The following is a 13,353-nucleotide window of genomic DNA, read 5'->3' as shown; positions in this document are numbered from 1 at the left end:
GTACAGGAGCCAACACACAGGGTCAAGGGTCAAAGATGAGCTGGGTAAGTAAGGGATGTTATAATAGATGTATAATGTTCAATTACTAATGCTTTTTATTTTTAAAACAAGTCATAAAGTCCATAAATCACAAAACATCTTTAAAAGATAAATATTGAATCAAATATTTTATTTAGTATCACTGCTGTAAGTGAGATTCATTGCATGTTCTCTGAAATACATACAGTGCCTTGCGAAAGTATTCGGCCCCCTTGAACTTTGCGACCTTTTGCCACATTTCAGGCTTCAAACATAAAGATATAAAACTGTATTTTTTTGTGAAGAATCAACAACAAGTGGGACACAATCATGAAGTGGAACGACATTTATTGGATATTTCAAACTTTTTTAACAAAGCAAAAACTGAAAAATTGGTCGTGCAAAATTATTCAGCCCCTTTAAGTTAATACTTTGTAGCGCCACCTTTTGCTGCGATTACAGCTGTAAGTCGCTTGGGGTATGTCTCTATCAGTTTTGCACATCGAGAGACTGAAATTTTTTCCCATTCCTCCTTGCAAAACAGCTCGAGCTCAGTGAGGTTGGATGGAGAGCATTTGTGAACAGCAGTTTTCAGTTCTTTCCACAGATTCTCGATTGGATTCAGGTCTGGACTTTGACTTGGCCATTCTAACACCTGGATATGTTTATTTTTGAACCATTCCATTGTAGATTTTGCTTTATGTTTTGGATCATTGTCTTGTTGGAAGACAAATCTCCATCCCAGTCTCAGGTCTTTTGCAGACTCCATCAGGTTTTCTTCCAGAATGGTCCTGTATTTGGCTCCATCCATCTTCCCATCAATTTTAACCATCTTCCCTGTCCCTGCTGAAGAAAAGCAGGCCCAAACCATGATGCTGCCACCACCATGTTTGACGGTGGGGATGGTGTGTTCAGGGTGTTGCTTTTACGCCAAACATAACATTTTGCATTGTTGCCAAAAAAGTTCAATTTTGGTTTCATCTGACCAGAGCACCTTCTTCCACATGTTTGGTGTGTCTCCCAGGTGGCTTGTGGCAAACTTTAACCAACACTTTTTGTGGATATCTTTAAGAAATGGCTTTCTTCTTGCCACTCTTCCATAAAGGCCAGATTTGTGCAATATACGACTGATTGTTGCCCTATGGACAGAGTCTCCCACCTCAGCTGTAGATCTCTGCAGTTCATCCAGAGTGATCATGGGCCTCTTGGCTGCATCTCTGATCAGTCTTCTCCTTGTATGAGCTGAAAGTTTAGAGGGACGGCCAGGTCTTGGTAGATTTGCAGTGGTCTGATACTCCTTCCATTTCAATATTATCGCTTGCACAGTGCTCCTTGGGATGTTTAAAGCTTGGGAAATCTTTTTGTATCCAAATCCGGCTTTAAACTTCTTCACAACAGTATCTCGGACCTGCCTGGTGTGTTCCTTGTTCTTCATGATGCCCTCTGTGCTTTTAACGGACCTCTGAGACTATTACAGTGCAAGTGCATTTATACGGAGACTTGATTACACACAGGTGGATTGTATTTATCATCATTAGTCATTTAGGTCAACATTGGATCATTCAGAGATCCTCACTGAACTTCTGGAGAGAGTTTGCTGCACTGAAAGTAAAGGGGCTGAATAATTTTGCACGCCCAATTTTTCAGTTTTTGATTTGTTAAAAAAGTTTGAAATATCCAATAAATGTCGTTCCACTTCATGATTGTGTCCCACTTGTTGTTGATTCTTCACAAAAAAATACAGTTTTATATCTTTATGTTTGAAGCCTGAAATGTGGCAAAAGGTCGCAAAGTTCAAGGGGGCGGAATACTTTCGCAAGGCAATGTATATGGAAGGAATCTCAGGCAAGTCACATGAACATCCCATCAAGGTTACATGTGTTTACATTATTAACATATCTAAACAATCAGTCATGGGTTTCAGTCATATTTGGGCGCTCTGAGTGACGCAGCAGTCTAAGGCACTGCATCTCAGTGCCAGAGGCGTCATTACAGACCCTGGGCTGTATCACAACCGGCTGTGATTGGGAGTCCCATAGGGTGGCGCACAATTGGCACAGTGTCGTCCGGGTTAGGGTTTGGCCGGTGTAGGCTGTCATTGTAAATAAGAATTTGTTCTTAGCTGACTTTCCTAGTTAAATAAAGGTAAATAAAAAAATAAATATGTTGCTTTAAACCAATGAGATGTCAAATAAGTTTGAAAATGTTTTATTGTTTCTTTCTCCACAATAAAAACATGATGTTATGTCAAATGAATGCACACACCACTGTAAGTCATGACTCGATTTGGACAAAAATGGCTGCTAAATGGCATATACACTGAGTGTATATGACATTAAGAACACCTTCCTAATACTGAGTTGTACCTATTTTTGTACCTAATACTGAGTTGTACCTATCAGAACAGTCTCACTTCGTCTGGGCATGAACTCTACAGGGTTTCGAAAGCGTTCCACAGGGCTGCTGGCCCATGTTCACTCCAGTGCTTCCCACAGTTGTCAAGTTGGCTGGTAGTGGATCTCTAATCCAAATAGCTCATTCCATCTCATCCCAAAGATGCTCAATTGGATTGAGATCTGATGACTGGGCAGGCCACTGCAGAAAGCTGAATTCACTGTCATGTTTGTGAAACCATTCCTGGACAATCCTAGCCTTGTTGCATGGAGCATTATCCTGCTGAAAAAAAAAAAAAAATTGCAGATGGATACAGAGGATTGCGCCGACAGAAATAACATATCATCAATAACATCTCTCTGGAAAGAAGAAGGGCTGGGGTTTATGTTTCATGATTAACGACTCATGGTGTAATTGTTACAACATACAGTAACTCAAGTCCTTTTGTTCACCTTACGTAGAATTCCTCACAATCAAATGCCGACCGTAATGTCTACCAAGAGAATTCTCGTTGGTTATTGTTACAGCTGTGTATATCCCCCCTCAAGCCGACACCACGACGGCCCTCAAGGAACCTCACTGGACTTTGTGTAAACTGGAAACCACATATCCTGAGGCTGCATTTATTGTAGCTGGGGATTTTAACAAAGCAAATTTGAGAAGAAGGCTACCTAAATTCTATCAGCATATTAATTGTAGCACTCATGCTGGCAAAACTGGATCACTGCTACTCTAACTTCCGCAATGCTTGCAAGGCCCTCACCCGCCCTCCCTTTGGAAAATCTGACCACGACTCCATTTTGCTCCTCCCTTCCTATAGGCATAAACTCAATCAGGACGTACCCGTGGCCTCAGAGAATAATATTGTTTTATACGCTGATTCGGTGAGTGAGTTTATAAGGAAGTGTGAAGGAGATGTTGTACCCACTGTGACTATTAAAACCTACCCTAACCAGAAGCCGTGGATAGATGGCAGCATTCGCACAAAACTGAAAGCGTGAACCACTGCATTTAACCATGGACAGTTGACTGGGAATATGGCCGAATACAAACAGTGTAGATATTCCCTCCCCAAGGCAATCAAACAAGCAAAATGTCAGTATAGAGACAAATTGGAGTCACAATTCAACGGCTCAGACATGAGACATGTGTATCAGGGTCTCCAGACAATCACGGGCTACAAAAAGAAAACCAGCCACGTCACGGACAGCAACGTCTTGCTTCCAGACAAACTAAACACATTATTTTCCCACTTTGAGGATAATACAGTGCCACCGTGGTGGCCCGCTACCAAGGACTGTGGGCTCTCCTTCTCCGTGGCCGATGTGAGTAAGACATTTAAACGTGTTAATTCTCGCTAGGCTGCTGGCCCAAACAACATCCCTAGCCGCATCCTCAGAGCATGCGCAGACCAGCTGGCTGGTGTGTTGATGGACATATTAAATCTCTCCCTGTCCCAGTCTGCTATCCCCACATAATTCAAGATGGCCACCATTGTTCCTGTACCCAAAAAGGCAAAGGTAACTGAACTAAATGACTATCGCCCCATAGTACCTTCCAAGCTCATCATTAAGTTTGAGGTACTGGGTCTCAACCCCGCCCTGTGCAATTGGGTCCTGGACTTCCTGATGGGCAGCCCCCAGATGGTGAAGGTAGGAAACAACATCTCCACTTTGCTGATCCTCAACACTGGGTGTCCCACAAGGGTACATGCTCAGCCCCCTCCTGTACTCCCTGTTCACCCATGACTGCGTAGCCACACACGCCTCCAACTCAATCGTCAAGTTTGCAGACGACACAACAGTAATAGGCTTGAGTACCAACACCGATGAGACAGCCTATATGGAGGAGGGGAGGACACTTGGAGTGTGGTGTCAGGAAAACAACCTCTCACTGAACGTCAACCAAACAAAGGAAACCAGACTTCAGGAAACAGCAAAGTGAGCATCCCCCTATCCACATGGATGGGACAGCAGTGAAGAAGGTGGAAAGTTTTAAGTTCCTCGTCGTACACATCACCGACAAACTGAAATAGTCCACCCACACAGGCAGTGTGGTGAAGAAGGCGCAATAGCATGCGCTGCTTCAACCTCAGGAAAGCTGGGACCGAGAGACTGAAAAATAGCTCTTATCTCAAGGCCATCAGACTGTTAAACAGCCATCACTAACACAGTGAGGCAGTAGCCTACATACAGACTTGAAATCATTGGCCAAGTTATTAAATGGATCACTAGTCACTTTAGTAATGCCACTTAAATAATGTTAACATATCTTGCAATACTCATCTCATATGTATGAACTGTATTTTATACCATCTATTGCATCTTGCCTATGCCGCTCGGTCATTGCTCATCCATATATTTATATGTATATATTCTTATTCCATTCCTTTACTTATATGAGTGTGTATCAGGTAGTTGTTGTGGAATTGTTAGAATACTTGTTAGATATTGCTGCACTGTCTGAACTAGAAGCACAAGCATTTCGCTACACTCGCAATAACATCTTCTAACCATGTGTATGTGACCAATAAAATGTGATTTGATTTGATGCCATGAAGGGATGCACTTGATTGGCAATGATGTTCAGATATCCTGTAGCATTCAAACATTGCTCCATTTTTATCAAGGAGCCCAATAGAGAGAAATAGTAATGCTGTCCTTTTGTAGGCACTAACTAACTCTGCCATGGTTCGTAGGACAAATGGTTAGTTGGAAAAATAATTTCCAACACAGAGTCATTGAACTTAATGTTGGTGATATGGCCCCTCATGTTCAGACAAGTAATCCTCTGTTGTGATTTGTTTCCTACCATTTGAAAAAGGGGAACACAACAAAAACAAAACTACACAGATTTGTTTGAATGGAACTGTGAATGGCATGTGCCCTACAGACAGTAGCTAATTCAATTCTGTGTAAAAGAATGCTGAGGAGTCAAATTCTGTTTGGATGATTGTTTTATTCATCAGAGTATCAGGGCTTTTCTCTTCAAAACACAGCTTGATGTGGTATGTCAGCTGGACAATTCACACCATTGTCATGTGATTAGTCTGATTGTTTCAGAGTAAATTCAGGCCAACAGTAGTTTATTCATTTTTAACCAATTGCATTTAAAACAAATGGAAAAGCAACAGACTTATAATCACTGTCCAATCTGATTAAAGCAGTGAGTCTTTCATGAGGTCAATTCTAGTTATGTAGTATTGACAAGAAAGTTGGGGTGTGGGGACAATATAACAATAATGTATATTGGGGGGCCGAGTGAACCATGCTCGATAAGCAATTTTGTGATGTTGAAATCATTCTGATGAATGCTATCTGACATATGTTCATTTTCCATCTATTAGTACTCAGCGATTAACCAACATTTCGGTTATTTTTTGTTTTTAAACAACTAATGAATTAGCCGACGTCGGTTCAATTATTTTAATTCCATTTCGTTTGTTTTCTTTCTGTGAGCTCAATGCGCACATCGCACACTTCCTCGGGTCGCGGACCTGTTAACATGCTGACCAGACCGGACACGTCGCGTGCGCGAGCGTCGCAAAATACATTTAGAAATCCATGTTATTCAATTATTGCACCCACACTGCTCGCGCGCGCCAACGAGCGTCTGCGACGCCAAGGGCAAAAATATAATGCATTCCTATTTCTGACGCAGATCGCGCTGAAAGTCCTACCTCTCCCATCTCCTCATTGGTTTATAGAAGCAGGTACCCACGTGCATCTCCTCATTGGTTATACCCACTTGGGTGATTGAAAGACGAACTGTTTTGCTGGTAGTCATGGTAATACAATGAAAGTTTAGATGGATCACCATATAAATTAAACGAGGAAAAAGCCTGGAAGGACGAGAGATGACTAGAAACAATTCGGTTGGCCGTTTTATGTGTGGATTGATTTTTAGAGTAGAGGTCCTTGTGCATTTCAGGTAAAATAACAACTCAATGTTTATATCCCAGGACAAATTAGCTAGCAACAGCAAACTAGCTAAATATGACAAATTAACGTTAGCTAGCAAGTGCAAGCTAACTATCTAAATCGCCATACCTGTTTAATGCTTTTCGACCTGTCTGCAAATTAATGTCATTGGTTCAGAGTTTGTTTTGATATTTTAACCTGCGTGTCATGATCGTGTTTGGTGTGGGGAGGCAAAATAAATGTATGCATGATAGCGCACGCGCGCAACCGGTTTGGGTTCCGTGTAATTGTGGGTCGCGACGTGTCAGAGTAAATGTATAATTATTTCATGAATTACAACAATTGATTTGGCCACGTGCAGCTGCGCCCACTGTTCAGTGCGCTCTGCTTAGCAGCGTTGCCTCTGCTCAGTTTGGCAGATGCGCGAGTGAGAGTAACACGTGCGTGTGCCTCGTGGTATACCTGATCTTTTTCTGGCAGTTTTCTTGAAGATCACTCCGCGACACACGCTGCGGCGCTGTCATTCTGCAGCAGATGAAGCGCTGTCAGCCACTGACTTGTCGTTCCCCTTGCCGTCACTCACCGCTGTTATCTAATTGACTCAAGTTTGCCTCAAGGTCTGACTGAACTCAATCGTCATGAAATGCAATACAGCTATGAGTTTCTCTCTCTTGGTTTCATGCAAACTATGAGAAATAACGAGGAGCGCCACAATGTATTTTGTGAAGGGAAGTGCTCAGTAATGAGTCTCAAAACGAACAAAAGAACGACACGTCCTGACCAAACATCCACAGCATGACGGTAAACCGTGGGACTTTTTTCAGAACAGGGCAGAATACTATAGGAAACAGTGCTTTGACAGTGGTGGAGTAAATCAGCTAGCAAGGCATTATTGTAATTTTATAACAGTTAATGATGACACTGTTAGCAGAAATAAGGGATTACTATCTCTCATAGTAGTCGATGTGAGTTTCTCTTAAAAAACAACATTGTACACAGCTAATAGTTAGCTAGCTTACGTAAACGTTAGGCAAAGCAAGCTAGCTAGCTACTGATACTGCAACCCTAAGTAACAGTACAGATGAAAAATAATCAAGTCTACTGTACATCTTACTGTATAAATTATTGTTGTTTATTCCAGTTCAGAATGAAAGTGATGTCTTGTATTTTAACAGCAACAGTTCCAACCTAGACAGATATGAAAGTGTTTTTAATAGGGAACAATACACATGGATAGCTATTTATATGGTTTTCATTTAATTGTTATTTGTTTTTGTCTATATTGCATTTGTTTTAGGCATTAGGACAATGTAATGTACACATATTTACATGTTTTTATAAGCAACCCATTAAAACAGAATTTCTTAATTTGGGTCCCAGGCTGAAAATGTTTAAGAACCCCTCAAATAGAAACCAGCTGTTGCTTCCCAAGGTATCTCTCTACCTGATATTACATGATCTTCCAAGATGGCGTAGCAGTCAGACGTCTTTGTCTTTTGTCCTGTCGTGTCCCTTGTATATATTGTTTATTCCATGTTGTTGTATGTGTCGAATTGCTATGGTTTATCTTGGCCTGGTCGCAGTTGCAAATGAGAACTTGTTCTCAACTAGCCTACCTAGTTAAATAAAGTTGAAATATTATTTGGTATTCAGCAGTCTTAAATAGAGGTCGACCGATTATGGTTTTTCAACACCGATGCCGATTATTGGAGGACCAAAAAAAGCAGATACAGATTAATCTGCCTCTTTTTATAAATATTTATAATTACAACAATACTGAATGAACAATGAACACTTTTATTTTAACTTAATATAATACAGAAAATCAATTTAGTCTCAAATAAATAATGAAACATGTTCAACTTGGTTAAATAATGCAAAAACACAGTGTTGGAGAAGAAAGTAAAAGTGCAATATGTACCATGTAAAAAAGCTAACGTTTAAGTTCCTTGGTGGTTCCTTTTAACATGAGTCTTCAATATTCACAGTTAAGAAGTTTTAAGTTGTGGTTATTATAGGACTATTTCTCTCTATACCATTTGTATTTCATAGACCTTTGACTATTAGATGTTCTTATAGGCACTATAGTATTGCCAGCCTAATCTCGGGAGTTGATAGGCTGGAAGTCATAAACAGTGCTGTGCTTCAAGCATTGTGGAGGAAAGTGCGGTTTGAATGAATGCTTACGAGCGTGCTGCTGCCTACCACCGCTCAGTCAGACTGCTCTATCAAATCATAGACTTAATTATAATATAATAAACACACAGAAATATGAGCCTTAGCTCAATAATATGGTCATATCCGGGAAACTATCATTTCGAAAACAAAACATTTCTTCTTTCAGTGAAATATGGAACCGTTCCCTATTTTATCAAATGGGTGGCAACCCTAAGTCTAAATATTGCTGTTACATTGCACAACCTTTAATGTTATGTCATAATTATGTAAAATTCTGGCAAATTAATTACGGTCTTTGTTAGGAAGAAATATTCTTCACACAGTTCGCAACGAGCCAGGCGACACAAACTGCTGCATATACCCTGACTCTGCTTACACTGAATGCAAGAGAAGTGACACAATTTCAGGCACCACATTGATTATATGCAACGCAGGACAAGCTAGTTAAACTAGTAACAACATCAACCATGTGTAGTTAAGTAGTAATTATGTTAAGATGAATTGTTTTTATAAGATAAGTTTAACGCTAGCTAGCAACTTACCTTGGTTCCTTGCTGCCTGCACTCACGTTACAGGTGGTCAGCCTGCCACGCAGTCTCCTCGTGGATTGCAATGTAATCGGCGTCTAAAAATGCGGATTACGATTGTTATGACAACTTGAAATCGGCCATTCGGATTAACCGGTCGACCTCTAGTCATAAACTTATTCCTTATTTACTTTGAAGAACTACAAAATAGTGATTTTTGTCAGACAGCATAGGCAGCAGCTCTATAGAGATGATGACTGTGAATGAAATAACAAAGTCATCAAATAAAATAAATGTAATATGCACAACTAAAGTATTTTATTAAAGTAATGTGAATAAATCATGGGACTTATATTCATTTTTTTATTCTGTGTTAGCATTCAACCCACAAAATGCACAATGCATTTAATGTAAAACATGTTTTATCGAAACAGAAATCGATGACCTCAGTACATGTTTTGATAATCAAACCGAACTAACCTCAAAAGCACAAATCGCTCAGCATTTCCATCTAAGCCTCCTTACCTCTCCCTGCCCTGTGGTTTCCCTCTTTGAGTCATCATCATGTCATGACCCTTGTCACATTGACACTGACTGGATTACAACATAAAGTATGGCAAATTCATAATATCAGATTAAGCATTGATTGAGATAAAGGGAGTCCAAATGACAGGCACATAACATGTCCCCCTCTGAGCTGGTGACTTATATATAGACCACCAGCTGTCTCCCCAAATGTCCTTTGTTTATTTCTGACCACGCGTGCCCCCTGTGATACACTCCCACGAGACTAAAGTTATAACCAGATGCACTTTGGATAGGAATGGATAGGATAATGTATGAAATCCCATTCAATGATGTGTGTTAGTAATGTCTGTTCAGCAAGTGCACTTGGTGAAATAAAACAGTAATTCATTATACTATTTTGTGTTCATTTTTTTGGACAAAACTACTACTAAATCATTTTAGAATTTAGAATGTTTTTTTAATTTAATAGTGCACCGGCTAATATCTCTATGATTATTTCACACAGAAATAATTTCCAATCAGATTATCAAGCCAACGGAGGGAAAGTCGGGGAGTCATTGCCAAGGTCTTGTTAATCACTATGTTGTTGCTGTCAGTGTGTCTGTGTTGTGTTTTGAGTGTGACAGCAAGCTGTGTTCCTACACAGGATGTGATTAATTAAGATTACCGACAACTATTTACAGACTTCAGCTTTAATCTAGTTGCATTCATGGTATTGGTTCAACGTAAACAAAATAGCTCAGTGAGTCAATGGACAGGACAGACAGAGAAGGACAAACCCAGGAAGCAGACGAAAATACCAGGGTCAGCCTCCATTGTAAGTATAGCAATAAACTAAAAAGCACATCCAGATACAAAACAGACAGTATACATATCACAATACATGGGGTTCACCACCCTGTAGCTACTGGTATGTATCCACCACAAACACATAAACACAATGCTAAGCACAATGATGTTCTATTTTGATAATGAGTAGGCTATTGACCATAAACTTTATTTGAACTGATCATTCTCATTACCTCCCCTGTTGGTAGTATGGTCATTACAGCCATCGTACAGATGCAGGGTCTTAATTTGATCACTCTTGTTGCTGAACATTTTCCTGCTCAGCAAAAAGACTTCTAAAGTTTGTAATTTCCACTTTAAAATGTCAGGCATGATTTAGCCTAACGAAAAATGTATCAACCCTACAAAAAATTACCATGAACTATAATCCATGTAATAATTTGCATTTCCTGTTGTTAAATAATTATTTTCCTGCTGTAGAAAACGGCTCAAATTAAGATCCTACATCTGTCCACGGAAGGGAGAGGATTTAGTTGGGGTGGATGTAGTTGTTCAGGCCAGGGTATGGGTAGATGTGTCTGAGTGGCTTGGTACATCTGGGGCCGTCACCACTGCTGGCCTTGTGGGCACACTCATCACTGTCTGTGTTGCAAGTGCCACAGTGGCAGCTGAGGGCTACGGGATAGGTGAAGAGAGGGTTGGCATGGAGCGGGCAACCAGGCAGTATCACTGTACGGTACTCCACCTGGTCATAGGTACAGCCTCTCTGGACCAGGAATCGTGGTCCGGCCAGCTCCTTCATATTACTGTCCTGATTATCACACACACAGACACATGCTAAACATATATACATTAAATGCATGCGATGTAGGTCAAATATGCCTCACGGTCAAGCCTGCCAAGTGGAATCTTACATAGTTCAAGTTTCAATACATATATTTTATCATCGCTTCTCCAATCCACAACATGTGACAGGATATAATTCACACATGGTATGTTGTATAATTGACCTTGTCTGTAACTACTAGTGTCCTGCCATTATGGCCAGGTCTGTCTTGTAAAAGAGTATGCTTAATCTCAATGAGACTATGCTGATCAAATAAAGGGAAAACAAAATATGTTTTTGTGGGAGGATAAACGTTTTAAACTGAGTGGATTTTACAGATTTTTTCTTGTTGAAAACTTAGAATGTCAGGTTCAGCTTGTCCTTACCCTTGAGTAGCAGAAACCCATGCAAATGGTAGTATTGATGGCCACGCAGAAGTCACATTCATGTCTCTCCTCATACAGAGTGTAGTCCGTGGGCACACACATGGGGACAGCTTGGCTGAACAGCAGGCAAAGGAGACCACACATGGCCACAGACGATTCCATTTGGCAAGCAGCGACAACTTTCTGTCATACAACCAAGAACCTGCATGGAATTAAAGTCAAAGTCAAGAAAAAAATATGAACATTTTTATAGTCGGAAATATGAACAAATATATAAATATATATATATATTAGTTAGTAAATCTATCCAAAAAAATGGATGTTTGTACATATGATAAGCCCTGTAAATAAAACTAAATTTGGTCCTTCAGCAAGGCTGCACCAATAGCTGGACAAAAGAAGCTAAACCAGTGTTCCTGTCAGATCAGCTCTGCTCACTCACCTGGTAGAGCTGGGCACCTGCAGGCCTGATGATGCTGCCTGATGCTCTTTATACAGGCATTCTAATCCACCTTGATCCTACTGGACCATTATCTCCAATCTCTGACCGAGTGGAAGCAGGAGTCTCCAGGTCCATTATCAGGTTGACATACATAATTACATTTGAGTCATTTAACAGACGTTCTTATCCAGAGCGACTTACAGTTAGTGCATTCATCTGAAGATAGCTATCTGAAGATACCACATATCACAGTCATAATAAGTACAATTTTCCTCAATAAAGTAGATATCAGCAAAGTCAGGGATGGTAAGGGGGGGGGGGTTAAGTTAGTTCACAAAAGGCTACTTAAAAATATTTATATAATAGGCACCCTCCGTAACTACAAACTTCCAGTACAGTAATGTGTGGGGTGAGGGTTTAACCTGTAATAACCTCATAATAAGTTAAACATTTTTTGCAGTCACATACTGTACTGCAGTATGTGACAATAGAAAACGAAGTGGCGAAGTCCGATTGGCCCGGTCCAGAAACAACTCCAAACCCAACTCCTAGGTAAGAGCGTCTGCTAAATGACTGAAAACACCACGAATGTAAAATAACCACAAGCCCGCACAAACACCAGCGGGCTAAACAAACTTAAATAACACCCATCCCAAAACCTCAACAAGGAACAGGTGAAAACAATTAGACAAAAACAAACGAAAAGGAAAAAGGGATCGGTGGCAGCTAGTAGACCGGCGACGACGACCACCGAGCGCCACCCGAACAGGAAGGGGAGCCACCTTCGGTGGTATTCGTGACAATAAAGTTCATGTTAACTGACGCTTGTTCCTTTCTAGCCATGACCCTCTCGCTTCGCCTCTTCCTCTCCTCCAAACAAAGGGCAAATAATTAACATAATGAAACAATGAATGTGTCCGAATTGGCATGAAGCAGAAAGCACATGCAGTGCTATGCTCCTCTTACCATGCATGTGCTTTCTGCTTCCTGCCAATTCGGGCACATTCATTGTTTCATTATGTTAATTATTTGCCCTTTGTTTGTTAAATTTGTGTAAATTCCCAGATAAATATATCACAGTAGTGAATTTAACGTTCATCATGTCATTTCCCGTTATCCTCATCTAGAACGTTTGCTTATGGTAATTCGGTTCATTATGCTACATTTTAATTAGCTACCGTTCTCATTCTGAGTTCTTTGCAGAGCCTACAGACATGCTACACTTGAGCAAGATGTTTAGATTGATTTATTTCCATTTTAGAGTCTACTGTCAATTCCTTCAATGTTTTTCATTTGGACTGCTCCATGTGTGCTGGAACGAACAGCTTCTTCAGCCTAAGACTAG

General features: G+C 40.5%; 1 protein-coding gene across 1 annotated transcript; it reads right to left on the bottom strand.

Moving 5' to 3' along the window:
- Positions 1-10,241: 10,241 nt before the first annotated feature.
- On the bottom strand, positions 10,242-12,274 carry LOC110494700 (thyrotropin subunit beta-like). The gene is made up of 2 exons (XM_090206315.1): positions 11,567-12,274; positions 10,242-11,165 (listed from the first exon to the last, which is right to left on the bottom strand). The coding sequence occupies exons 1-2, from the start codon at positions 11,726-11,728 to the stop codon at positions 10,884-10,886; spliced, it is 444 nt and encodes a 147-aa protein (XP_090062441.1). The 5' UTR covers positions 11,729-12,274; the 3' UTR covers positions 10,242-10,883.
- Between the last annotated feature and the right edge of the window lie 1,079 nt (positions 12,275-13,353).

The sequence above is a fragment of the Oncorhynchus mykiss genome, chromosome 17 (genome assembly GCF_057628025.1).
Source record: "Oncorhynchus mykiss isolate SJ-2025 chromosome 17, ASM5762802v1, whole genome shotgun sequence".
NCBI classification, from domain to species: domain Eukaryota; kingdom Metazoa; phylum Chordata; class Actinopteri; order Salmoniformes; family Salmonidae; genus Oncorhynchus; species Oncorhynchus mykiss.
Note: the sequence above shows the minus strand (reverse complement) of the source record. Positions and strands in the feature narration are given on the sequence as shown.

Coding starts and splice junctions, on each gene's coding strand:
- LOC110494700 (XM_090206315.1), bottom strand. CDS start 11,728: ATGGAATCGTCTGTGGCCATGTGTGGTCTCCTTTGCCTGCTGTTCAGC. Junction 11,166..11,566: donor TGGGTTTCTGCTACTCAAGG/GTAAGGACAAGC, acceptor TGTGATAATCAG/GACAGTAATATGAAGGAGCT.